Consider the following 26,717-nt stretch of genomic DNA (forward strand, 5'->3'; position numbering starts at 1 on the left):
CTGACAGAGCAATTCTTCCCCAAAATGAAAAGCCAGCATTGAGCAGCATCTGTTCATTATTCTTTTTTACCTTAAGTCTATTAATTGATTATATTGGTGCAGTTACCTCTCTGTTAGTCACAGAATCATGGAATGGTTTGGGTGGGAAGGAGCCTTAAAGACTGTCTAGGCCCAGCTCCTCTGCCATGGGCAGGGACACCTTCCACTGTCCCAGGTTGCTCCAAGCTCCATCCAACCTGACCTTGGACACTTCCAGGGATGGGGCAGCCACAGCTGCTCTGGGCACCCTGTGCCAGGGCTTCAGCACCCTCACTACAGAGAATTTCTTCCCAATATCCCATCTAACCCCACCCTCTGTCAGTGTGAAGCCATTCTACTTGTCCTGTCACTCCAGGCCCCTGTAAATAGTCCCTCTCTATCTCTCCTGTAGCTCCTTCAGGTACTGCACAGCTGCCATTAGGATGTCCCAAAGCCTTCTCTTTTCCAGGCTGAAAAATCCCAGTTCTCTCAGCCTTTCCTCATAGCAGAGGTTCTCCATTCCCTTATTTACCCTGGTGGCCGCCTCTAGATTCATTCCAACAGAAAAATATTCTTCCTGTGCTGGGGACCCCAGAGCTGGGTACTCAATGCTGAATTATTTTCAGCAACAAGGTCCATTACTTCTAATCAGGCAGAGCATGGTGCCTTTTCTCCCTGCCTTCTCAAAAGGCTCCCATTGCTGCAAGATATGGGCAGGACAAAGCCTGAGGTCTTCCAGGCAACACACAAGTGATTTACAAAACTCAGAAGGCAAACATTATACACAGGAGGGACAAAACAAGTAACACACCTCTCAACTAAAAATAAATCCCAGTATTCTAAGGGAAATGTATAAAATAGGAGACAACCCTGTTTCATATCATACTTTTCTTCTGCAAAGCCTCTTCCCTGCTCTGCTTTCTATTAATGAAGACATGCACATGAAGTAATTCCCCTCATTAATCAACTTCATTCTTTTGGTTTCTTCCCACTTGAAGTGACAGCCCTGCATTTGGGATGTCACGTAGTGGTGGAGCTGAGACTGATTTTAGGGATGAGTAGTAGAGGCAGATGAAACTCTCAAGAAACAGAGACTTTGGCTTCAAAAGGCTTCTCCAGTAAGTGGAGAAGAGAAGGGAATGGGTTCTGGTGAACCACAAAGGCAGCATCTCACTGGGAAAGAGGAGGAATATGTAGGAGAACAGCTGAGTAAGTTGAGGGCAAGTATAGAACCATCCCTGCACGAGGCAGAGAAAGAGATGGGGGCAGGACTGCTAAGAGCACTGCACAGCCATTGCTTAGAACCACAGAATCATTCAGGCTGGAAATGACCTCTAAGATCATCAAATCCAACCATAAACCCAGCACTGCTGAGCACATCACTAAATCAAGAGCCACATCTTTTAAATTCCTCCAAGGACAGTACCTCCACCACTTCCCTGGGCAGTCCAGACCAATGCTTCACAACCTTTTTGGTGCAGAAATGTTTCCTAACATCCAATTAAGCAGCTGTGCAATGCAGAGATCCTCCTGTTCTCAAAGGTCAGCTCTAAGCCTACTCGCAGTTCAGCTCTCCCATCTGCTCCTCATTTTCTCCTTTTCCTCCTGCCCAGATGCAGCTGCCTGCCCTGCTCAGGAAAGCAGCACAGCCCCTTTGCCCCCTGCCCCCTCCCAGCTCCCAGGACAAATGGCCCAACATGCTGAGAGCACCCCAGGTCAGAGAGAGCCACTCTGCAGCAGGGATGCTCCTGGCCTCGGGAAGCACAGCCTGGGACACGTCCCAGGGGATCCCAGGGATCCAGGGCCTGGTCCTGCCCAGCAAGAAACACATTTCCATCATTGTGGTGGCTGCACATCTGCTTTTCCTACTTTTCTGCTGCCCCCACGCAAAGCTGAGCTCAAGGCAGCTCTGTGGCAGCCTGGCTCCTGCCTCACACTGGACACCAGAAAGGCTTTTTCCCTTAACCTGCCCCAGTAGCAAAAGTTAAAATATTCTCTACAAAGTCTTTGTCCTTCTGGCAAATCTGGCTGAAATTGGCCAAGTTCAAATGTTACTGGGGAAGGAGAAGACAGACCCATACAGCCCTTACAGTGAAATTCAGGCTGAGGTGTGTGCTGTGATCAGTGGGGTGTCAAAACCAAATCAAACAAGAGCAGAAGAGCAACAAATCCCAACATCCTTCATAGCTGTTACAACAATGTCAGTAGGATATGCCATAAGGTTAAAAATGGAAACGAAAATCCTCTATGGGATTTCAAAAATAACAATAAACCTACAGAACTTCATAAAGAAAAAAACTGCTCCTGCTGTAAAGTTTTATTGTAAGACCCAAACCTCTCCTCTTAAGATGTTAAGTATAAAAATACTGAAATGATCTTATAGAAGCTGTTTTCTCTGTCAGTCCCATTTCCAGAGCTCTGGATCACTTCATGCCTTTAAAGCTTCCTTTGCTTGCAGCTCAGTTATAAACTAGCAGCTCAAAGCACTGCTGGCTTGTGGATGCAAGTGTCACCACACACCACTTAAAATCCACCCTCTACCTCTGCATTTTCACCATATCCACCCCCTGAAACAGCTCAGAGTTTATTTGATCACCCTGAAGGGAACTAAATAAATAAATTTATTTGAATATGCAACTGGATCTAATAAAACCTGCCCATATGCTTCTGCTGAATAATACTCCCAAGCCTGCTTTATGTTCTATTTCCTCCTTCTTCAGGGATACATCTTGCTTTGGAAATATAATTATCCTCACCTCCTTATTAAATACACCTAATTAGTGCAGCCACAGCCATGTGGGTGTAGTAATTCAGTGTTTGCTGGTTCCAAAGTCAGGATAAGACCAGCCTGGACCAAGACTGTGGGTCCTGGGGGTAAGAGAGAGGAGGAAAACCCTTGTGGTGATGTGAATGCCATTTTCCCAGTGCAGATGTGGCAGCAGAGTTGAGGTCATTCCCAGTCCCTGCCACCATCCAGAAGTGCTGGAGCATCACCAAAATCCCTCTCCAGGAGCTGGGACAGGCAAGGTGCCAGGCTGCCCAGGGGACAGTGCTGAGAATCTCTCTCCCAGGGAACAGTTCCTGTTTCCTCCCAGAGTTTCTGGTTTCCAGAGCTCTGCCACTAAACCCCATGACTGAGGCAGGAGAAGGGACAAACCTGCCAAGGGCACTGCTGATCCAGCAGGGTTTGCCATACCCCACAAGGGCAAAAAGCTGCCCTAAAAATGACAATCAACAGCCCATTAGAGTGAAATGTCACATCTTAACTTCGAATAAATTAAACTCTTAATTTCCAACAGACCCCTGAGGCATCTGTACAACCTCCTGGCTCCAGCATCTGCGGGGCTGCTGCGGGCAGGTGCCACCTGAGGGAGACAAAGCCCTTCCCTGGACACAGAGCCCTCCCTGCTGGCCACAGCCTCCCCTCCCAGCCAGCCTCATCTGTCCTCATCCTTTGGTGGAGTCCCCAGTGCTCTCATGGCAGGGATGCAAGGGCCATACAGGCTGGTTCTGCAAAATTAACCCCATCTCCCACCTCTTCACTTCTGGGGAAATGCTGCTGTCCTCCCCAGGGAGGATCACAGGGGTCCAGGGGAAGTGAAAACTGCAAATATCCCTGGAACTCCCTTCCAAACCTCCTCTCTTGGGCTCCCTGGCACACATAAAACTCAATAGGTGTTTCTGTGGTTTCTGGGCACTCAAGGAGAGCCAGGCCAGGGCATGTGGTGGCAAAGACAAGCAGGGAGTTTTCCTAACACACTCATTCAGGGAAAAAAAGGAAAAAAAAAGAAGGAAAAAAAAAAAAAAAAAAACAAAAGGAAAAAAAGGCATCAACCACAGGAAGGGGAAGGCTAAGGTAAGCCAGTACCCCCCTTCCAGAGCAACAGGCAGTGCAGAGCTCACTGCATCAATTCAAAAAGCAGGAGCAGAGATGGAAGCTCTCTCTCCATGCCATGGAGAATTTACACAGTGCTTTTTAGCAACCCCTTAGACCAAGTTCTTGCTTGGGAGTGGCTCCCTGATGAGCTGCTGAGCCCCTCAGGGCTGGAGCACTGTGGCCATCCACGGGCATTGATGAGGGACAGGGCAGCCAGCCAGGAGGCTGAGGTCTGGGATCTGGCCAGAGCAAGGGCTGCCTCCTCCTGTGCATCCAGCAGGACAGCTCTGCACCCACAGACAAATATTTGGATATGGGCAAATGAGGATCTAGCTCAACACCTGAGGTTCTTCCACCAGTATCCCCTCTTAGAGTTCTAAGTGGGACAAACCCCAAAGCCTTCACTCACTTTGCAGTCCAGTGAACTCTTAAACAAGAGCATGAACACAACCATGAAAGGGCTCAATTGTTTCACCCCTATAAACGTTAAGGGAGATTATTGCTCAGGCTTTTAAGTTTTAGGGCTGAATCCCTCAAAAGCTATTGCTGATGAAGAAAGAGAGGAGGGAAAAAGTGAAAAAAAGCAGCTTAAAACAGGCAAGGAAAATCACGGAAAGTGCTGGAGAGGACCACAGAGCACAGATTAGAAAAGAATAAAAATCAAGGAGCAGTGGAGTTACCGGGTACCCATCGCGTCCTGACTGCCCCTGTGGGGGGAACAAGGGACATGAGTCAGTCAGTGCACCTGGAGCAGCTTGACATCACAGAGCAGCAGGCAGGACATGGGCCATGGCCTCTCCAGCCAGCCCTGGCACTCAACTGGACAAACCTCTTGGGGTAACTATCAAAGGGGCCACATCTAGAGTGCATTTCCCTGCATTTCCCTGGATTGTGATCCCCTGCCCCCCTTTGGCTACTTACCAGGGTTTTGCCAACTTGCACCCATCCCTGCTGCCTGTGCCCAGCCCCTGCTGGCCCTGGAGCCACAGACATGCATGGCACACACTGGGTCCTGGCCATAAAGCTGCCCTGGGATGGGAGTGCCAAGAGGAAAGAAAACACCCCAGTGCTGGGGGGAGGTCATGGAGGCTGAGGCAGCAGCCAGAACACTAATTACTGAGCTTCAAACTCTGTTCCAGCACTTGATTCAGTGAAGGTTTACCCCTCTAAATCCATTAACTTCCTTGCAGGATGCCCTCTCCCAGCTCACATCTAAGCTTTGCTTTATTTGTAGTGAAGCAGAAAGCACAGCTGGTGCTGTGGGGAATGACCCTACTGCAGTTCCTAGAGCAGCTGCAGGATCAGCAGAACAAAACACAGCCCAGTCAGGGTATTTCACCTTCCTTGCTCTGCTCAGGGGTTCCCAGAGGTGTTTACAGCCCGAGGGGCTGCTGGCCATGCCCTGAGCTACAGCAGACCCAGGGCAAGACCCAGGAAGGAGCTGGTGGGATCAGCTGGCACACAAACAGGCAGTGAGGAGTGCCTGTGCAGCAGTGTCACCTGCTGCAGCAATGTCACCTGCTGCACAAACACAAGTGGTGTCAGCATGCTGTGGGTGCACAGTCAGAGTCAGGCTTTGCTCATGGCATGGCACAGCTCCAGCAGCCCCTCCACACCACTCACAGGGGGTCTCCCTTCTCCTAAGCACCCCTGCAGCTGTCATGCCTCCTGCAGCATTCTAGGTTCATCCAGAATCAACACTGACTCCAGCAACTGCCCGTTTAACCAATTACAGCCTGGGATAAAGGGTACAGGAGGTTTATGGAGAGGTATGGCAGGGAGCACACACAGATAAATAGGAAACACTTGGAACGCCCTGCCCTCACTTGCTGGTGAGTTCCCCAGCCAGCACATTAGCACATTAAGTGTTTGCTAATATCTGTGACTGTAAATGCTTAATTACAGTCTGTGGTAAGCCTATATTCCAATTGTAGAAATTTCCTACCCAGCATGTGATTTTAATACTCTCCAAAACAGAGGTTTTATAGTATATCTGAGCAGAATACCCCTTACTCACAGACAGGACAATCAATCATCCATCAGCCACAAATCCTGTACCACAAATTCTAATAATTTTATATGCATAACTAACTTATGACAGCCAAAAGAATAAAATACCAGAACTACTGCTACTAGGGAACAACAGAATTGGGGATACAGTTAGAGCAGTGTAATGCTGTACATGTAAGAAGTAATCAATTCCTCCTGGCCTAAATCAAGAAACAGAAGAAACTAATAAATGCAGTACTGTTAAAATAAAATAATATTGTGGTTCTGTGGGTTCTAGGACTCATTTTATATTATGCTTAAAGAAGTCTCTGGCAAAGGCCATTTATGCTAAAAAGCAGGATTAAAAAAAAAACCAAAACCAACCAACAAACCCCACCCAGCCCAAAAATTAACTAAACCAGGAGTTGTCTTCCAAAGAAGGGCAAGGGGAGAGGAAAGGAAAAAAAGGTCTTGTTTGTGTTAAATCTCCCCTGTGCTCCGTTTGCAATTCAATAGTGCCGTGGGAACCAGGAAATGAAACCAACTAGAGACAAAGAAAAATTAATAGTGCACCATATGTTGCCTGTGCTGGATGGCCATAATAAACGTGAGCAGACAGCACACGTGAGGCAGCACCAGCCCTGGCTGCGTGTGGGCTCAGAGGAGCCTCTGAGCACAACCAAACAGCCCCACAAACCCACTTCCAACTGGCCAAAGTGCTTCAGTCAACGGGGATGTCCCTTGAAGGTGTATTTGGGGAGTTTTAAACAGGCAGTGTCCCACTATCCTCTTTATTTGTAATCCCAAATAATCGTTTTGCTCAACCCCCTCTTAAGTATTTAGGTTAAAAAATGAACTTGAAATAGAAGGAAAAAATTCAAAGGGCTGAAAACTCTTCACTAAACCCACAGGCAGTGCTGCCAGCCCCAGGAGAACCAAAGCCATGGTGCTGGGACAGACCCCACTCCTTGTCACCAAAACAGAACTGGGAATTTATTACCCAGGAATAGTTGCCAAATTTATTGTCCCTAAAATAAGCCCTTTCAACCCAGTGAGGCTCTATAGGAAGAGAACAACGTGAAGAAATGCCTCTGCTAGTGCAATGACAGACAAGGAAATGTGGCTGCAAACAGCCTGAACCTCTCCTCCTCCTCCTCCTCTGGGGGAAGAAAGGTAGAAAACCAGAAGCACCTAATACCCATAATTTATTTTTTAAAGCAACCCTCAGCAACTTGGAGGGCACAAATAAAACATAAATTCTCACTCCAAAACCAGCAGGAGAACAACAGATTTGGATGTGGTGGCACAGCCAAAGGCACGTCTGAACCTTTGAAAGGAGGAGTTGACACATTTTCAACTATTACCCCTTCAAACAACTATTTCCCCATAAATTTTCTCTTTGCATTGGTAGGAATGCTCATTATTCTACCCAAGACTTCAAAGAAAGAAGCAAGCAAGCTATGGTTTTCCTTCTAGCCCCCACTTGTGAGGCAACCAAACCCATATTAAATGCTGGAAACACAATAGATAAGAAAAGCAAGACAGAGCTTTAGAACCAATAAACCCAGTAACATGTTAAATATTAGTACAGCACTCTTTCTGTTAAATAGAGGCAGACTAAAGAACTTTTAAAGGGAAAACTCCTTTTTACTGAATATTTTTTGAATTTAAAATTAGTGGAAGTCCCTTGGAGCAGCAAGTTAAGCATTTTAAAATTCCCCCCACAATTTGTCTACAATCATGAAAAAAAAAATCCGGCAGCATCTGGTACTGATTTTGTTTCCAGACACACCTCCACCAAAAAATGCTGTGTTTTTGCAAGGACACTGAAAGGCAGGGGAAGGGGAAGCCTTAACTTTGTTGATCCAACAGTAAAATCCACGATACTTACTGCAGGTCCTGGAAAACAAAATAAAAACAAAGAAAAAAAAAGAGTCAATTACAAAGAAAAAGTACAATCTGATAAAGCAACAGAAAGCAGGAACCAGCACCAGAATGATTTGAGAGTCTTCAGTCCAATTCCCATGGGATGACTTTGAAGATACACTCAGCACCATCCACACCCTCCTGTTACAGCCCCATCTCACCTGTGCTGCTGGCACAGCAGCACTGACAGGGGTGTAAAACACCTTTTTCCCCATTTTTTTCACAGTATGACTCTGTTTCCTCTCCCCCCACAAGACCCAGGGCACATCACAGGGCAGGGCCCATGGGCAGGGCATCAGAGCCTTGGGCACCACCTGTGGCCAGCAGAAAGAAGACAGATGTGGCCACAAAAATGTGCAAATTGTTATGAATAAAATCTATATTTTCACAATGGACCTTATCTATCCATTGGGTAATGCAGGAGGATCAGGATAGAAGCTCACATAAGCCAGAGGAGCAGTGTGGTAGGGACCTGACAAGGGCAGTGCTGCTGCTTCCACAGACCCCAGATATTTCCATAGGTTGTGCCCACCTCTCCTTGACCTCCAAACATGTCACAAAACCCCTGTGCCACCTTCATGTGCCCCTGCTCCTGTTCCCTGTGCCACCCCCATGTGTCCCCTCTCCTGTTCCCTGTGTCCCTGCTCAGTGCCACAGCGCCAGGGAAATTCCCATCACACCCATGTCAGGCTTTGGGGGCCAGGGGCACAGTCTGAGGCTGGCTCTAACAGCAGTAGGAAAAGGAACATTCCCCAAAATCCCCCAGTAGGGCAGGGTGCTCACCACAGCCACAGCAATTTCTGCAGTTTTCCCACTGCTTGCCCAAGCTGGTGCTGCACTGAGGTGAGCACTGAGCCCTAATCCAAGCAATCCATGGTACACTCCTGTTCATGAGGCAGCCTATAGCTCTGTCTGGGATTTATTCATGCTCTAGCTCTTGCCTGATCAAAACCAGAAACTAGAAGCACAATTAGAAAAGAAAAAAAAATGTGGGAAAGCTTAATATGGAGGCAAAAAATAAAAAAAAAGCTTTGTTCATTGATGTTATTCAACAATATTATTCAAGAAGCATATTTCAAGTCAATGCCTTTTCAAGGATTTTAAAATTAATTCTAAAATTAAAAACATCGCTAAGTTGAATTAAATAAAAACCAAACAAGCCTAAGAATGAGGGGTGGCAGCAAGTAATGGCTGGCAGTGCACCAAGAAGCATCCCACTGACCTGTGTCTGTCACCTGGAGGGGGTCAGTGCCACACAGCCACCCCTGGGGCAGGGACAGCCTCCAGGCCAGCAGCACAGGGGCTTAACTTGCTCTCCTTGGTTTAATTTCTTCTGAATACAGAAGCCAGTGGCTCTATGCCAATTTATTAACTGAGAATCATAAACCTGATTTATTAACTCACTTACACCAGGCTGCCCACAAGAGCCCTTTTGTGGAAAAGTCAAGACTTAAGTCTCAAAGAAGTGTGCAGGAAATTATTTTAATATGGGATTTCAATCATGTACCAATTATAATCTCTTTGGAATTTGTTGCCTACTTTTCTTTTCTCAGCTACTGGTTTTTTCTCCCCAACATGTGCAGGCAAGTGCTTTTTTAAAGTGCTTCCTCCTCCCAAATTCAGGAATCAGTCAAATGGGAGGGTCTGTAAATGCACCTTTGGATGTTCTCCAGCCCCACCAGTGGAGTTACACCAATCTTTCACTGTGCTGCTGGCCAATTGAGGCTAAATAGATCTTCATTAAGGCATAAAGTTAAACCTATTGAACTGATCTACTCTCCTCCTAAGAGCAACATAACATTCTGGTTTGCTGAATGTGTTTTTCAACAGCCCAGCCACAATGCACTTGTTTCTTATGGAAAAAAGTAAAATATTTTTGCAATTCAACAATAAAGAAGCTGATTCTGTACCCAGGGGCTGCCCCTCATCCAGCCATCTCATCATTGTGGGCACATTGCACAAGATTTATGCTCTTTTCAAAGAAATTTGCCAGAATTTACTGCTAATAATTTTGACTGGCGATAATCAGTTTGAGAGGCTGCAAGGGAGAATGAAACAACTTGGAAATTCTTCTTACAACAAATAAAAGTTGGAAACAGCCTTTGTGTACTGAAAACTACGTGACAAATTAACTTGGGGACTGTTTTCAGAAGGAAGAGGAGAAAGACAAAAATAACCTGCAAATGCAGAGATTTTGGTCTGTGATTATTTACCTGAACAGGGAGGATGCTGCTGTAACCAGGAGCGAGCACCTTGTGCTCAAGCACGCAAGAGCATGGAGGAATTTGGAAACACAAAAAGATTCCTTAAGAACGTGCACAGCTGTGCTAGCAGGAGGTGAAAATCAAAACTCATTAAAAATTAATGACCCAGATTTCCTGATTGACCAACATGAATGTTATTTTGTATATCCAGAGCCCGAGTGGGTCACAGCAGCATCATCCCCAGCAGTACACAAACATATGGGAAATGACAGGTCACAGTCATTTCTTTCCAAGTATTTTTTCAGCTTGGAAATTTTGGGATAAGATGATATTTCTGTTAAATCTGCAAGTCATTTATCATGCAAGCTCTCCTGCCATGAGAGGAGAGAGCCAGGCAGGGGAAACAAAACCAGCCAGACATTTCCAACAGCTCAGGAAGAGTCAGAGGGGACTTTGCTGCAACTCTAAAGGGCAAATAGTCCATCCCTAAGGTAGCAAACATGCATCTGTGGCCACCTGAAGATGTAAAAAAATACAGTAAAAAAAATCTATATTAATACATGGCTATGTGTATTTAAACACAAGCACAATGTATATACATACACATAGAGCTATTAATTTGGGATGCTGTAAGGGAAGTAACAGAGCCATGGGTAACAAAAGGTAGCAACTGCTACAGCCATAAGAAGCCACAGAATCTGGGAAAACTTTATTTGTCACTGTGTGCTGACCTCTAACTGCTATCTGTGCCTCAGTGCTGGGGCACACAGGGAATATGCTCTCCTAGGAAAGGTTCATTACTGAGAGCCAGATTAGATTTTTCCTGAAGTTCAGCAGAAGAAGCCCTTGGGTATGAGGTTGTCACAGGCATTTCATAGTGAGAAATAGGGGAGCAATAGAAATCCCCAAATAAATACAGTTTTCTGTCTGATTTATCCACATGCAACCCCATGTGTACTTACTGAATAGCAGCAACTGTATGTTTACAATTGTCCATTCAATCACAAGGCTAATGGGTTTGAAAGCATAAATCTTGATATGTAAAATATGGGATTTTAAATATATATAGGGCTGGGAGAGAAATAAGCCTTCCCTGCATAGAAATCACATTGTTGGTTTTTTTTTTTTTTTCCTTTAAAAAAACTTTATATTCCTTCTTGTTCCAAATCAGGATATTTGCACAAACAGAATAGCTGTAAGAAAAAAAAGCCCTCCCAAACTAACAAAAAACACATTTGAATTAAATCTTTGTTAGAAGTTCAAATGAAGGCAATACCTGCAGCCTAATGTAAAGAAAAAGAAAAAATTGTGGGTGGTGGGCAGAAGACTTCTATCCCATAGCAAAATTTCAACACATTTCCCCAAAAACTGCTTTTGAGATGAAAACATTTTGTAAACAAAACTTTTTCTGCCAGCGACAGAAATTACGCCAAGTCAGGATTTTCCAATGAAATAACACTTCATTAAAAAAATGCCCTCTCAGGCCCACCTGTAAAGGGATTTTTGTGCCTAAACCAGTCAACGTTTATCCCCCCAGGCTGTAGCTGTGCACAGCTGATGCAAACAGCTGCTACACAGCACCCCAGCCCTCAGCTTTGGGTGTTTGTGTCCTGGGGCAGCTCTCGCTTCATGTGAGGAGAGCAAAGCCTTACTTAGACTTGCCAAGCTGAACATTTCATGTGGATTGTCTCCTGGTTTATTTTGAGAGATTTTGAGCTTCAGTTTTTGGATCAATCATCAAGCCAGGGGAAGAAAGCAGAATGATATTCCAAGAGACAGGAACATCATCTCCCACCATCTGGTTGTACAAAGACTTTGAACCAATACTCCAGCTAAGCTCCCAAATCCTGGACCCTGTTCCTCCATCCTTCAGGAACACCCCAGCATGGCTCAATCTTTAAAACAATAAACACAAAGCCCCGTGAGGGCTGTGCATCCCTACCCCATCCTGCTCACACAGCACCAGCTGGCAGCAGGAGGGGAAGAAAAACCTCCCAGGTCCCTGGCAAAAATCCGTGTGATTTCACAAATGCTCACTCCAGCGGTTGAACTGTGTCCTCACTGGGACATATCACATTGGAAAAATAAGCTAACATGACATTAAACCTGATTTTGCCTTTGGCAAGGAAAAGGAACTGCATCTGAGATGAGCAGGCTGGCTGTCAGGGCCAATCAAGACAGCAAGTGCTGCAAAACCTTTCTTCCACCCCACAGTGAGAGAAAGCTGAAAATCCCACATAAAATTGTATTAAAATGTGTTTTTCTTTCTATACACCACTTCCATGGGTGGGTGCACATGACTCTTCAAGGCTGTACTTGCTTTCCAGCTGGAAACAAACTGCTGAAGATCATGTGCAGGAATAAGGGTGCTGGGACCCTTGTGTCTGTCCTGGCAGGGTGGGATGGAGCTCAGGACTTGCTGGACCAATTAGTGACATCCCCCAGGGAAGCTGCTGGTGTGAATTTTCTGGCCTCGTGGTAGCAACAGTGGGATAAACTGGTTTTTAAAAGCAGCCTCTTTTGCAGTGGTTGTGCCCAGCCCCAGGACTGCTCCTCTGCTGCAGCAGTGATTCCCACAGGGCCAGAAGATGGAGAGAGGAAATCAAATGGGTTGGATGGAGCCATTTGACTCAGTTACTCTCTGGTTTGTCCAGCTGGGCTGATGGGGGCAGAAACACTCCCCAGGTACTTGACCCTTGTGTCTGAGCTCAGGGCAGGGGTGACAGGGGGACCTTTGTGCCACCATGGGGAGCTGGAGCTGCCACCAGAGATGTGAGCCCAAAGGGAGGCTGGGGTTCAGTGCAGCCCCCTCTGCCCTCCAGGGCTCCCCAGGGGGAAATTTGTTGCCTTTATGCTTCTCTACAGCAAAATAAACCATCAGCCCAGAGGCAAGGCCCCAGCAGGACCCCCTGGCTGGCCTGGGCAGGTTCTGGGGGTAATGGGGGTTCACCTCATTGGTTTAACAAGTGCTTTTGAAGCATGTGCAGCCAGGCTTGTCCCATGTCCAAATGGTCTAAATAGTTAATTTTTTTTTTGCCAGAAATGGTTTAAAAATTAATCTTTTATGGTATGGAGCGTATCTGTGAAAGAGAGCAGTTGTCCCAATGTGTTTTCATGATGATGAATTGTTAGTTTAGAGAAACAGAGCTGGAGGATTAATTTATTTTATCTGAATCCATCATGGCAGAAGAAAAAAGCAAAATTCAGTCTTGGTTTAGATCAACAAGAGGGTGTGATTAAAAGGGACAGGAGTATCTCTTAACAGTTTCTCTGCTTGTTTCTTAGAGATATACATTGAAAGTTTCAATATAATCTGAACAGGTTTTTCAACATGACTATTTCAACAAAGGCCAAAGAAAAATACTTCCCTTGGCAGGGCTGAGCCTTCTGGCTCTTCAACAGCCTTTGTCTGGAGGCTGTGAAGCCCTAACCAGGCAGGGTCCCTGGGGATGGACACCAGCATGCTACACAAACAAAGTTTTATTCATATTTATCAGCTGTAGCAAAGGAACAAAGGCCCAGTTTATGTGTGGTCAGGTTCTCAAACAGATATAGAAATATATATTCAAGTTATCTGGAGAAACAAACATCAGTGAGCTCAGCCAAAAGCAACACACAGCAGGATGCCTGCTGCCTGTGTATCTGCAGTGGGGCAGTGCAGGCTCTGCACTGCATTCCTGGGACTGCACTGGGAGCCCCAGTGTGTGCCTGTGTGCAGTGGGTGGCAGCTGCACTCTTCTCCATTTTCCTCCACAATTACAGAAATTTTAAAAAGTTGTTACCAAGGTTTGGATTTTTTTATCGTCAATAATTAGTTTCTTCTTTTCTAATTTTTTTTTCTTTTGCAATGTTTGTTTTCTTGCTGGCTCTGCATCGATTCCCTGGCAGCTTTCTGCTTCATCAGAGGGATGCTCAAGTGCATTTGCAGATGTGTCACAGCACGAGGGAAATTGCTGCTTTTCAAGAGTTTTGCATGAAGCAGGGAGAAGAGATTTAAGGGCATGTGTGAGCCCAGTGTAACCTCCCAGATTTTTGTATGGACCAGAGACACATTTTGCACAGTGTTTACACAAATGCCTGCATATAAAATCAGACCCACTGGCTGACCTCTCCGGCTGCCCTTGCTAGAATGCTGTATTCCACTGTGCTTCTTAAAGCCCTTAGGTGTTTTTTTTTTAAAAACCAAAGAAAATAATCAAAGATATCTGGTGGCTATTCCTACAGCCTGGCTGCTGGGAAAATGGGAAAATTAACAGAGCTGGCTGGGATCCACCACCATCACCACCCTATCAGCACCCATCCCTTGGCCAGGAGTAAATTCCTGATGCTTCAGGAACAAAAATATCTCAGAAAACCCCTGATGCACTCAGGAATACCAGCAGTGGAGGAGAAGGGAAATGCCTGCCTGCCTTTCTTGTCCTTCAATCCAGGAGTTCAGGTGCTGCTGCTGGTGTGCAGCACATATCCACTCAATTCCCTTTCCTCAGAGTTAAAAAATTGTTTAAAATATTGGTGATCAGAAAGTTATGCTGGCCTTTTTGAAATCCCAGTTGTGAATTTTTAATAGCAAGAGGCAGCAGAGGACAGAATTCAGTCTCTTCACTAAATGAAAATCCACTGGCTCCCATTCATTCTATCAGTGTCCAAGAGCCTAAGAGCCGGGACATGTAATTTCATGTGCTGCTTTCTGGCACAGTGAGGAAATCTCAAGAACTGCCTGGCTCTCTGGGCACATCCCAGTCTATTTTCCTGAGAAACAGCAACGCCAGCTGCATCTCTCCCTTCTCCAGCAGCACTCAGACCCAAGAGCAGGAAGCAAACACCACCTCTCCCCAGCTGAAACAGGGACAGCCCTTTCCCATTTCAGAGACAGGCACAAAGCCCCAGACCTCACCAGACACACTGAAGTGACAGAGACACAGCTCAAATGAAACCCCCATCAAGGCTGCTTTGTGGTTTCAGCCAAGCTGAGGGCACACTGATGCCCAGGGGAGGTGGCTGAGGTTTGGTTATCCCTGACTCCCAAATGCAGACACCACCACCCCATGGCTGGCAGACAACACAGGGACATGGCCACATGCAGAGAACAAGCCAGTGCACACCTCCCATCAGCATGGCTGGGGAATTCCCTATTTCCATGCTCCATTCCCCATTTCCATGCTCCATTCCCTATTTCCATGCTCCATTCCCTATTTCCCTATTTCACTGTCCCTCTTCAATGTTGGGTGGGGCAATGATGAGGCTGAATGCTACTAAGAGAAATGGAAGGATGGATAAAAGATGCAACAGCTGTGGGTGTTTTGAGTGGAACTGTTTTTTTTTGTTTTGGTTGGTTGGTTTATTCCTTTTATGTTTTTTAAATTTGTTTTTGTTTTTTAGAGGTTTGGGAGCTGGTTTTGGTTTGGTTTTTTTTAAGTTTTTAATAAAACCCTTCATGCCCAGCACACAAGGGTGAGGGAAGCCCCTGTTCCACAGCCTGTTAGATGGAGGTGGCAGGTGGCATTACCCAAAGGCTCCCACCCCCATGACACCCCCATGACACCCTGGGTGCCCCTGGGCAGGTGATGCTTACCGGGTTCTCCGCGCCGGCCGGGCTTCCCTCGCCTCCCCGGGGGCCCTGTGGGAGGCAGGCAGAGAGCACAGGGTTAGTGATGGCCCATGGACAGCCAGCTCAGCAGAGCATCTACCACGGGTCCTCCCCTTTGGACCCATCTCACATCTTCCCCTCTTTCCCAAATACCAAAACAATTAGTATGCTGCACAACTTAAATACCACTTTTTTTTCCCCCACAATGTAATTCCAGTGAAAAAAACCAAGGCAAGCTGGGAAGCAGGTATTGCAGTTATCAGCATTGTAGATAGTAGAGAACCCCAGATCTAACAAGATCCAAAACTCTGGAAAAAATCCTTTGCTGAGCAAGCAGCATTGCTGTGCAGTCCTTGCATGCTGCAAATGGCTGTTACAGGTTTGCAAATCACAGTATTTAAAGTATTAAAGCAGTGAACATGAACCTCTTGATACTAATAATTATCTGAGTCAGAGCTGCTTCTGTGCAGCTGCTGACAGAGCCTAGATCTGGTCACACATTTTTAATTTCAGATATAAAGCTTGCTGTATTCTTACCCTACTGGGCAGCAATGGCTAAGGGTTCAATAAAATGCCATAAGTGACAAAATACCCTTAATTAAGGAAAAAAAGCACTCAAGTAATAAACTCTGATACAGAATACTCCAGCACACACAGAGCATCCATGTCCCTGGCAAAGCCATCACACCACATTCTTCATGCCCACGTGTTGCAGCCTCTCTGCTGCAGCCAGCACTCCTTGCCTGGCACCTGGCAGCATCACTTCTCCCACAACATGTGCATTACCAGGCTGGGAGAAAAAGCTCCTTTTTGCAGCCTCCTGCAGCAGGCCAGCCAGCTCTGGTGGAGTATTTGCTGAGTGACAGCAACATTAACAAAAGGCAAGAACTCGCTTTTTATCTGTGAAACAACACTGCTCCCTCTCCTTTCTGCTGGAAAAGGATGATAAACAAAGATCATTAAATATTTCTGCACTCCTATCAGAATTTCCCCTGTTGCATAAACATTTCTGTGCTCAAATGTGCAACTGCATCTCCAGAATTTCAGCCACAGCCTGGAGTTCTCCTCTTTGAAGTTTGGATACACTGTCCAGCACTCCTCCTCCCCAGCCCACCAGGGAGCTCCAGAGGACCCCCTGCCCTCACAGGGGCTCCAGTGGGAGCCCAAATCCCACCTGCTCCCTTGCTATGGGATTGGAAGCCTGCAGACAGAAGCCCTGGGTAGTCACAAATGATTGGTAAAAAAAAATCTACCACTACTCCCTGAGTAACTTGCTCACAAGTTTCTACAGGGGAGACAAAAAAAATCCCCAACATATTTGCAGCCTCCTTGAAAGCACATTACAGGCAGAAGAAAGGTTCACTTCTTCCATCCCTGAGTCCAGCTGCTTTGGAAAGGAACCGCAGCTCTGATGAAGCACCTTTTTTAACCTTGGAGACCACTGGTGACTGAGCAATTAAAGCCCCTCTGGGCTAATTCTGGGGGTTTGATCTGCAGGCAGAGCCTGAGCCCCAGCAGCTTCCAGCCTCCCTCGGAGTGCAGGGGGTGCTTTAAACATCAGCCTTGCTTAATCCTTCCCTGCCTTTCCAAGGACTCCTCCTGGATCTGCTTAATCTAAATTCAGTAACCATCCTGCTTTCCCTCCTGCTGGCAGAAAGGACAGGCTGCTCCCCAGGGAGGAGGAAATGTCCTAATGGAGGTGTAGGAGAGGGAGGCCAAGTATCTAAACAAGTGAGTAATGGGTTGGTATTGATGCTTTTAGGCAGCTTAAAGGAGAGTTGATATCAAAGGGTGGATGCACAGAGCTCCCACATAAAGCTTGGGTTGGAGCCATTCAACTGAGAATGTGAGAAACTTGCAAGAAATAAAGGATTCTGTATAAATCTTAATACTAGGTTGGGATTTTTTTTTTCAAGTTTAAGAAATTTCTTAATACTTCACACCACATGGGAAAAATGGACTCTTGCCTACACCAAGGGTAGATACCCCATCCCTGGAAACATTCAAAGTCAGGTTAGATGGAGTTTTGATTGGCCTGACCTAACTGAAGATGCCCCTGCTCATTGCAGGGGAATTGGACCAGATGACCTTTAAAGGTCCCTTCCAACCCAAATCATTTTGTGATCTTATAATTCTTTCCCTACAGTCTTCCAGGAAATCTGTAAAGTGGGTGCAGCACATGGAATTACAAATATATTTCAGAGATATTGCTTGTGGCAAGTGAGATAAACCAAAATTGGGAGAGGAAAAAATTTAAAAACCATTTTCATCTGTTTTACTTGCTGTTTTTATCTGAAAGCAATTTGACTAAAAAAAAAAAAAGTAGCATTTTGGAAACCACATCTAGAATCCTGCTGCTATTCAGTAGCTGGGTTAGGAAATGCTTCTGAGGAGAAAAAAAAATTGGTGGGAATTAAAAGGAAAAATATCAAACCCAATGCTTACTTTGGGCAAGAGCTGCAAGTGTCAATTCTGTGGTGCAGGTGGGGGTGAGCAGGACAGAGACTCCCAGCTCCCACAGAGAGGGCAGCACAGAGGAGCAGCCCAGGAGTCACTAATGCCATCTGCAACCCCAAACTCTGCACATTGATAATATCTATGCTCAGAACAATTGGAAATTATTACTGTAGCAATTTCTAGCTTATTCTGGGCTCTCAGCTTTAGATACTGCTTAATGAACCAGGCATAAAGTGAATCCATATTACACCTCCTGTTTCCAACCCCTTTAAGAAGCTACAAAAGAAATTAAGGAGGTCTGGGAATTTGCTTGAAGATGAATGTTCCCTGTAAACTGTTCCCTAATGGCTCCATCTCCCAAGACCTTGCAGTCTGATGTTTGTTCAACAGAATTAAGATTCATGTTGCACTAAAGTAAATTGGGCAATGGCCGAGTCTTTTCTTCTAGCTGTGCCAGCCCCACTGTATCAGTCCTGGGAGCCCTTTATTTACATTGTTATAGAGAGAGTTTTGGAGTGGAGAATGAATACAAAGCATAACAGTGTATTTTTAAACAACTTGTCACATTCAAACTAAACAGCCTTAATCCAGGGCATAATATGCAACTTCTGACAATACCATAAGTTTCCCAGTAAGATGATAGATTTAGTAACCCAAAGACAAAGAAAGAGAATGAAATATATTGCTATTTGAAAATATTATGAGGAAGAGATGATGGATGTATCTAAAGAATAGCTCCTCAGAAACAAGGTAAAAAGTTCATCATAAACACTCACAATTGCTGGGTAGCAGCCACTTATGTCATCTACTGTGAGCAAGTAAATGAAATATTAAAAATCAACATCACTTTATTATTCATATAAAATTTTGTCAAAAGCCAAACCCATGTACTTGTCCACAGTACAGTAAATAACCTTTGTTTGAACTAATTTACCCGTTGCAATTTGGGCTGCTCAATGAACACCCTAATCCATCAACACCAAGGAGAACAGGCACTATGTGTGTTTAATGTCTTTTTATCCCCGTAATTAAACCAAATCTACTCCTTGACCCATGTTCCCATGGCTGGGAGGCTGTATTGCTGCCTCCCAGCCCTTCAGCTGGATGGATAAATTTCTGCCTAGGCAAATTACTGTTTGGCACAAGGTAAAATCAATGTTTGTCAAGAACAATTCAGTTTAAAGTGTTAGCAAGAAAGGGAGTCCAGCAAAACCTTGCTGAATACCAATGCTCTGTTAAATGTTCTGCCAGTGAAGCACATTTTAACCACGAACTTGTGGCACCAGCTTGTGCCCTTCCATTTCTCCTACACATCACCCTTTTCCACTGAGAACACTTACACAGAGGTGTCCCACAAACCTGGGTCCATCTCTTCCTTCAAGCCATGTACTGCTGAGGCTCTCAGGGATTTTTTTTTTTTTGATCCAAAGAAGTAGTTGAGAACAGCATTGAAGTAAAAACCTTGGCCAAGTGAAACGAAGACCTATCTTAGTGGATCTGTAAACCAGAGGGTTTTTTCCCTTGCAAGCACAGCACAGTGAGCTGATCATGTTGGGAAATCTCAATCATAAATATTAGGTTATTTTAGGGCCTCATTTTCTAGAGGAACTCATATCTAACACATTGTGCTCTAACATGGGATTAAGTATTACACCAATTTTACACCACTCATGTGGTTGCACTTAAATGCTTTTTTTTCCTTCTTTTATGAGCTTCAAATGGTTTAACTTGTTTCCCCTTCTTCCCTTTTGGCATTTTTCAAGTTGTTTTCAATATATCAGCATTTTTTTCACTTAAAAATGAATCAACCAGAAGAATGGCTTGAACAAATTGGTTGGTTCAGCCACTCAAGAATAGATTTTTTTTTCTCTTCATATGGCTTCACTTAGAAGGAAGGAGAACTTTGCAGCAGAGCACCGTGGGGTCTGGTATTGAGCACGAGGAAGCCACAGCCCCAGCTTAGCTGGCTGTTCCTGCACAAAGGCCAATTTACTTTCTTGTTCCCTGAGGGAAAAGTTTATGGTTCATGGGCAGGAGTCAGATGCTGTGATGCTTGCTCAGCTGATACTCATCAGGTACTCAAGTCAGGCTGTGGCTCTGAGACTGCAGATCTGAGATTAAACAGTTTGGGGTCACAACACTTTGCATGAACCTTCCTGGCTTGGGATTCCAACAGACCCAAAGATTCAAAGCAAATACCAGGTGCAGATTGGAAACACGCAGCACCTACACGCTGCAGAAGTTTTCCAAATAAAAGAAAAAAAAAAGGAATATCTAGATTCATTTCAAATTTGGCCCAAGTGCCCCAAAAACTCTCTGAAATCCTGGGCTACATTATGTGTTAGCAAAAACCACACAGAAAGCAACCTCTAGTAGTTAGCTGGGCAGAGCTCCCTGCACTTCCATACCCGATCCAGTTGCTTTCAAGGTACAAAAGAAGCAAGAAATGGTTTTCATTCTTAGACCTTCAAAAGCACCTTCCTCATGGGGCACTGGGGAGCTGTGCTTAACCTCAGGGAACAAAACATCCACCCCAGGAACCAAACTGGAATATTGGTGCTGCTGTTGGGCTAATACAGGGCAGTACTCAAAATCTGTTTTGACTAAAGCACCTCAGGACCTCAGCACTAAAGGTTTACAGCCTCAAACTCTTCTGTACCTACAGCTAAGCTAAAATGGGGGTACCCCCAAAATAAGGGATATCCAGGAGGGGATAGGGTGCAGATTTAAATTGATCCAACAAGATGCAGTAGAGCAAATCCAAGCCCCTAATCTAACATTCAGCAGCACGGATAAAGCCTGCACACAAGGTGTAGTGGCTCAAGATGACAAAATGTTTCAAGGCCAGGGAGAAATTTAGGGTGTTTAAGTGTTTTTTACCTGTAGCCAGAAAAGTCCCCTCTTACCCTGGGTGGATACTTGTTGCAAAAGAAATAAAAACAAAATTCAAGCTCATTCAAAGTGTGAAATGATACATACACCCACTGAAACCAAAGCTCTGATTTTGCTCCATTTAAAACAACCAAGATGGTGCCACTCACTCCATACTCTGGATTCTCCACCCTCCACCCCTAAGTAATAATTTTTTTCTTTTTTTCCCACACCCAGAGACAGTTTCTTCAAACTGTCAAGTGCATACAGCCCTTTTGTTTAGTCAGCAGGGCATGAGTGTGAGCAGGTGTGCAAGAGTGTGAGTGGGTGTGCAAGAGTGTGAGCAGGGCATGAAGATGAACTGAATTTGAGCTATAAATTAAGAAGTGACTGGAATGAAGCCACAATTGCACTTACATCAACCATGGGATTTTTCTTCTCTTGTTATGGCTAGTCTTGCTCAGGCCATTCCCAGATAATACACTGGCACAGCTGCACTGCAGGGCAGGAGCAGATGTTCTCAGCACACCCCCCCTCTATTTTTAAAACAAGAGGATGCATATTTTGGCAGCTGTGGGGGCTGCTATATGCAAGGTAAAAAAGTTTTCATGGCAGATTTCAGTTTTCCACATCTGCACCGAGACAGCTGCCTCAGTCCAAGTCCTGGACAGAGATGGGAACTTTGAACATCTTTCAGAAAGTGTCTATGCACAAACACGCACACGTATTTGGTTTCATGTTTCTTCATGAGAACAGTGACCAGCTCTGTTCATCGTCCCCATATGCTCCTGCACACTTAAAACACTTAGAAAGATTTAAAAAAACTTTCAGGTCACAATCTTTTCAGAGACTTACTGGTTAGGCAAGTCAGACATAGCTATACCGACATGGATCTGGAAAATGAACACAGACTCATTTTTCTTCTGTGGATACAAGCTAGAAATCCATGTAGTGATAGAACTGAGCAACAGAAATTATGCCAAACTCACACTGCATCTGAGTGAAATTCATGATCCTTATATTATCTCCAGTATTAGATAACAAAGCAGCGCTGCCCAGAACAAGAGATCAGCAAACAGACACCCTTGAAGTCTTTTTCTTGCTCAAATAATTCCTAACACAAACTCACCTCTTGGAAGAATCTAGAAGTCACCAGCAATAGATTTATTCAGCAGATGAAGATGATGATTTCTCTGCTCTAATCACTACATCTGCCTGATGAAACACCAGCTTGTTTACCAACACAAGGAGCAGATGCTCATCTCAGGAGCACCTCTACAACAAGAGGTAGCTCTGTGCTTCTTGCAGGAATAAGACAATTTCCTTTTTTTTCCCCTAAGAACTGCAAGACACTTCTGTAAGGTAAGGAAGATAACGAAGCACTTATTTCTTTCTTCAGCTTTCAGTTGCAATCTCACATTTAAACAAGTTTGACATGTTGGATTACAAAATCTCTTGTGAAACATTCAGATCTGACACAAAGTACTTGGGTTTTGATGAATTGCATCTTCAGAGCACGGAAGTACTCAAAGCTAATGCGTCTTATCTACAATCAGAATTAGCCATTCCAGAGCCAAGATCCCACAGAGAAAAAAAATAAAATACTCTTTCTGATTTCCAATATGTGAAAAATGAGAAACCAGCAAATCAAGGCTTTGAGAGCAGATAAATAACACAGTTATCTAGGGAAGATCCCAGTAACTATAGAGAAGTGTATATATTGGAGACTAAGCAAAAAGTCACATCCTTTGCATGTAAATGTTATTCCCACACTTGCAGACACAGTCTGTGGATAATGCCCCTTCTGGCAGGATTTTCCATCCTCATTGTTTCCCAGTTTCCTGTGAAGGGGAGCCCAAGCTGCCATGTGCAAACCATAAAGCACCCAAGGGATGGGGCCAAGCACATCCTAAGAACACGCCCACAACCATCACAGTAATATCACCAAGAGAATTTGCTTCTATGTTACAAATCAAATTCAACATAAAAATCAAAGTTCTCCTGTTTCCAGACTCATCCAACACTGCACTTACAAGTGACTATTTCAGCATCTCTAAAAAACCCGTTAAGCTCTTCCTCCTGTGGTCTTCAAAAGAAACATTTTTCTGCTGTGTAACCCTCTCTCCACCCCAAATCTCCTGCATGCAGAAGGCATTTCCTCCACCTTTGTAAGAACCATCTTGTTTTCTGCACCTTATTCCACAAGCATCATCATCTCTATAAAGAGAGAAGATCAGGAATAGCCTGTCAAGCAAATATGAAGTCAGCTTCTGGAGCTATTTCTACTTCCATTATCTGCATTAACCCTTGACCAGGGCTGCATGATGCCATATGCTTCAAAAGACAGGGAAAAAGCACATCCTAGTGAAACAGAACAAAGCAAAATGCAAACAGTCAAGTCCCCTCCATGTGCATGAAGCCTTGTAAAACAGAAGTAAAAGCTGTACAAAGCAAAACTAAAAAATATCACATCATTTTATCTCAATGACAGCAGTGTCACACAAATAAGCAGCTGTAAGTTACAGACGCTAACAATGTTGTCTGTTTCAAAATAATTTTACCCAATATAAAACATCCAGTGAAACTCCCACACTGTCTTCAACAGAGGTAAGTGGTGGAAGTTAGACGTGGGTGATCCTCCTCCCAGACACTCAAAATTAAATTGATGCGTGAATTCATTCTGCCCTCAATTATCCAACAAGCAGTTAATCTAAGAATCAGACTCATTTAGGTTGGAAAAGACATCTAGGATCATTAAATCCAACCATTAATCCAGCACTGCTAAGTCCCTATATGCCACAAAAAGAGAGCAGACCATCTGCAAGCAGACTTGCCAACCCAAGGAAAAAGAAAAAAAAGTCTTCTCTCTTAAGTAGAAAAAAATTCAATAACAACAAGAACTTGTACACATAACATATACATGCCTCAAGTGTCCTCATTTTTAGTTTCTATTAAATAAGCAATTTTTAGAATAAACAAGTAAATCTCAGCTTTGCCATAAGAAGAATAAGGCTGGGGTCACTCTGTGATTTCTCTGGGTACAGCTAAGGGTGTCACCATCATGGGAGAGGACATGACATTTCTTGGCCTCTGCATTTTTCTTCTCCCTTCTGCTAATATGTTTGCAATAAATCAGACAGGAATTTAAGCTCTAGCTGTACATTTAGAGCACAACTCAAATTCTTTGGAAATTATAACCTTTTGTGAAAGGGCAAGTGCATAACCATATATTTGAGGAATAGTCTCTGTCTAATGCTGTGGGAAATTGTCTTTTTTATAACTAGAAAAGTTCTCTTCTTTGCAGTATTTCCAGGCAGGGAAAGCCTGGAGAGCAGCTGATGAAGAGCACAGCAAAAGTAGAAGAAAAAGATTGAGAATAGAAGATCTGAGGAGTAAAATAGTGAAGTAAATTAAAAGCCAGAAAGAGCCTTCAAGTGTATTAAAATATCCCTACACATCCTGCCAGAGCAGCCTTGCAAGGAGATACCTTCCTACTCGGGACACCTCCTGGAGGTGAGACATCAACTCTCAGTCTTGTGGAAGCTTCTCATGTCAGGCCTGAAATTGTAGTGGAAAAAAAGGCAAATGAAGTGATTCCAGTCCCAGAGCAGCAGAAACAATATACTTTGTTCTCACAAATTGGGACCAGGTAGGTTGGCACAAGGTCTTTGGCAAAGAAACAATTTCGCCTCAAATTTGAGACCAGAGCAATAGTATTAGATCACTTACTCAGACTTAAGTTGTGAGCAGCTGTCTGGCTTTTATTTCACACAAAAGCTTATACTGTAAAAGGAATTCCTGGCCCACATTCAGATGCTATATTTGCTCATAAGCAGTGTTTCTCATTTGAGTCCTGATAATGCAATGAAATCAGTGATGAAAAATTTTACAGAAGAGATGCAGAGAAAAAAAAATTAAATTTCTTTAGAAGTACTTGGGTCTTGTTTTTCACTAAAATTAACTTCTTATTTTAACTGAGAATATAATTAAAAGTACAAGTATCCTCTCTCCCTGCTGACCTTGGGCAAACACCACATTGACTGTGTGTAAACAATTTGCTTTCCCACCCATCTGAGCTCCTTCCAACAAAGGACTACATGAACTCTATGAAAAATTCAGTTTCCATTCTATAGGCAGAACCAGCACGTGCTACAGCCATGTTCACTCCCCAGAAAGAATATGGAGTTTCCTGTAGCAAGTGTGAATGATCAAAACAATATAATCCCTTTTACTGCTGTGTACCTGACCGACATTGCACAGCTTCCAGCAGAAATAAGCTGAGGCAGTTGCAGTTAAAATTGCCAGACGAGGCCTAAATGGCCACACTCATAAGCTCTAACAAATAAAAGTAATTAATGACTAACTGAAGAGCAGCATTTGTATATCCATTTAAAGAATTAGGCTTCCATCCATAATGCTAATCCATGCCAAGTCTGAATTTAATTAACAAGCAGGAGCATGATAGCTAATACAAAGGAACTGATTAGCAAAAAAAAAAATGAAAAAAACAACAACAGAATAAAGTCAAAGTGCACTTTCAGGCTGGGTAGAGGCAGTAATTGCACAAGCCTCTGGGCATCCCCATGAAATATAAAAGTGCTCCAGAATTTAATCACAGCTCCCATGGGAAGGCAAGACAGCTCCAACCTAAGATACCTGGCCACAGAGACGTGGAAGCTCCCTTTGGCCATGCCCAGCCCTGCAGGACCAGGCTGCAGGATCAGCTCAGGGTGAAGGGTGCTCACTCCAGGCTGGGAGTGTGGATGGTAAAGGACATGGCTGGCAATGGGGCTGAGCACAGAAGAGCTGCAGGAAAAGCAGAATTTAAAAAAAGAGGTGTATTAGAGTGTGTAAAAGCAGAGTTAAGATACCAGAGAGCCTGCTGACACTTCTCTGGCACAGGCCATGCCTCAGAGGTGGGGAACAGGTGCAATTAGTGAAATGGGGTGAGCCAACACTGACGAATTTGCAAAGGCAAACTCTGTTACAGCCCTTCCTGCCGGGTTCCTGGCCGGCTCTGGCCCAGAATTCAGTGGCAATGGCTGTTTCTACTGAAGTGCAAAGAGGGGATGATTTATTGCCCACACATCTGGGAAAAGTTTCAGTAACAAGTTCATTTTGGACCAAACTCTTCTGGGCCAATGTGATGCACCACAAGGTGCTTCCAAGCACACCCCTGAGCCGATGCCTGTCTGAGACACAGGTACAGTGTGGAGCTCTGCAAGTGCACATTAAACCCACAGATTACCAAAAGGAACACTCTAATTTGCTTAATCAGGTAATTTGCCTACTCAGTGTATCTTATTTGATGACCAGTCTGGTTTATCTGAGCTCCCCAGTCTGGCAAACAGCTCAAAAAGCCATAATTAAGTGACTGATTTTGCTTAGCTGCTTCTTCCAGATGCTTAGTTCATTACCAATTACCCAAATGCATCTTTCAGAAGTACCTAGACCATTTTCAGCTCCAGTTTTAGTTGCCTGTAAAGCAGTAGGTCTTTAAATATTTTTACATGGCAGCTAAACCTATTCTTTCCCATTTTAAAGTAAAAAAAGCAGGATCAATAGGACAGAAAGGCAGCAGTGTGGGAGGTGTACAGAATTTTTCTTTTTTAATAGTGAAAAGCCTCTTGAAGATCAAATGGAAAATTTAAATTATTTCTGACAATCCCAAGGTGCAAATTTTTACCTGTGGATACTTGAATTGTGTCATTTGTGCTTTTTAGAGCTCAGCTAAACAAATGCTGGATCTCTAATTTAACTTACCAAACGATATCCAGGAAAGGTTCAA

At 44.3% G+C, this 26,717-nt stretch overlaps 1 protein-coding gene across 3 annotated transcripts in view; it reads right to left on the reverse strand.

Moving 5' to 3' along the window:
• Positions 1 to 26,717, reverse strand: part of COL23A1 (collagen type XXIII alpha 1 chain) — a 178,119-nt gene that overhangs the window by 36,046 nt on the left and 115,356 nt on the right. For 2 of the 3 annotated variants that reach the window (XM_030957428.1, XM_030957427.1), the window contains exons 3-5: positions 15,587 to 15,631; positions 7,776 to 7,783; positions 4,576 to 4,602 (exon numbers count right to left, since the gene is read on the reverse strand). In XM_030957428.1, coding sequence (XP_030813288.1) covers positions 4,576 to 4,602; positions 7,776 to 7,783; positions 15,587 to 15,631 — 80 coding nt within the window. The remainder of the gene's footprint in view (positions 1 to 4,575; positions 4,603 to 7,775; positions 7,784 to 15,586; positions 15,632 to 26,717) is intronic. The other variant, XM_030957429.1, reaches the window with a different exon arrangement.

The sequence above is a fragment of the Camarhynchus parvulus genome, chromosome 13, assembly GCF_901933205.1.
Source record: "Camarhynchus parvulus chromosome 13, STF_HiC, whole genome shotgun sequence".
Taxonomy (NCBI): Eukaryota; Metazoa; Chordata; class Aves; order Passeriformes; family Thraupidae; genus Camarhynchus; species Camarhynchus parvulus.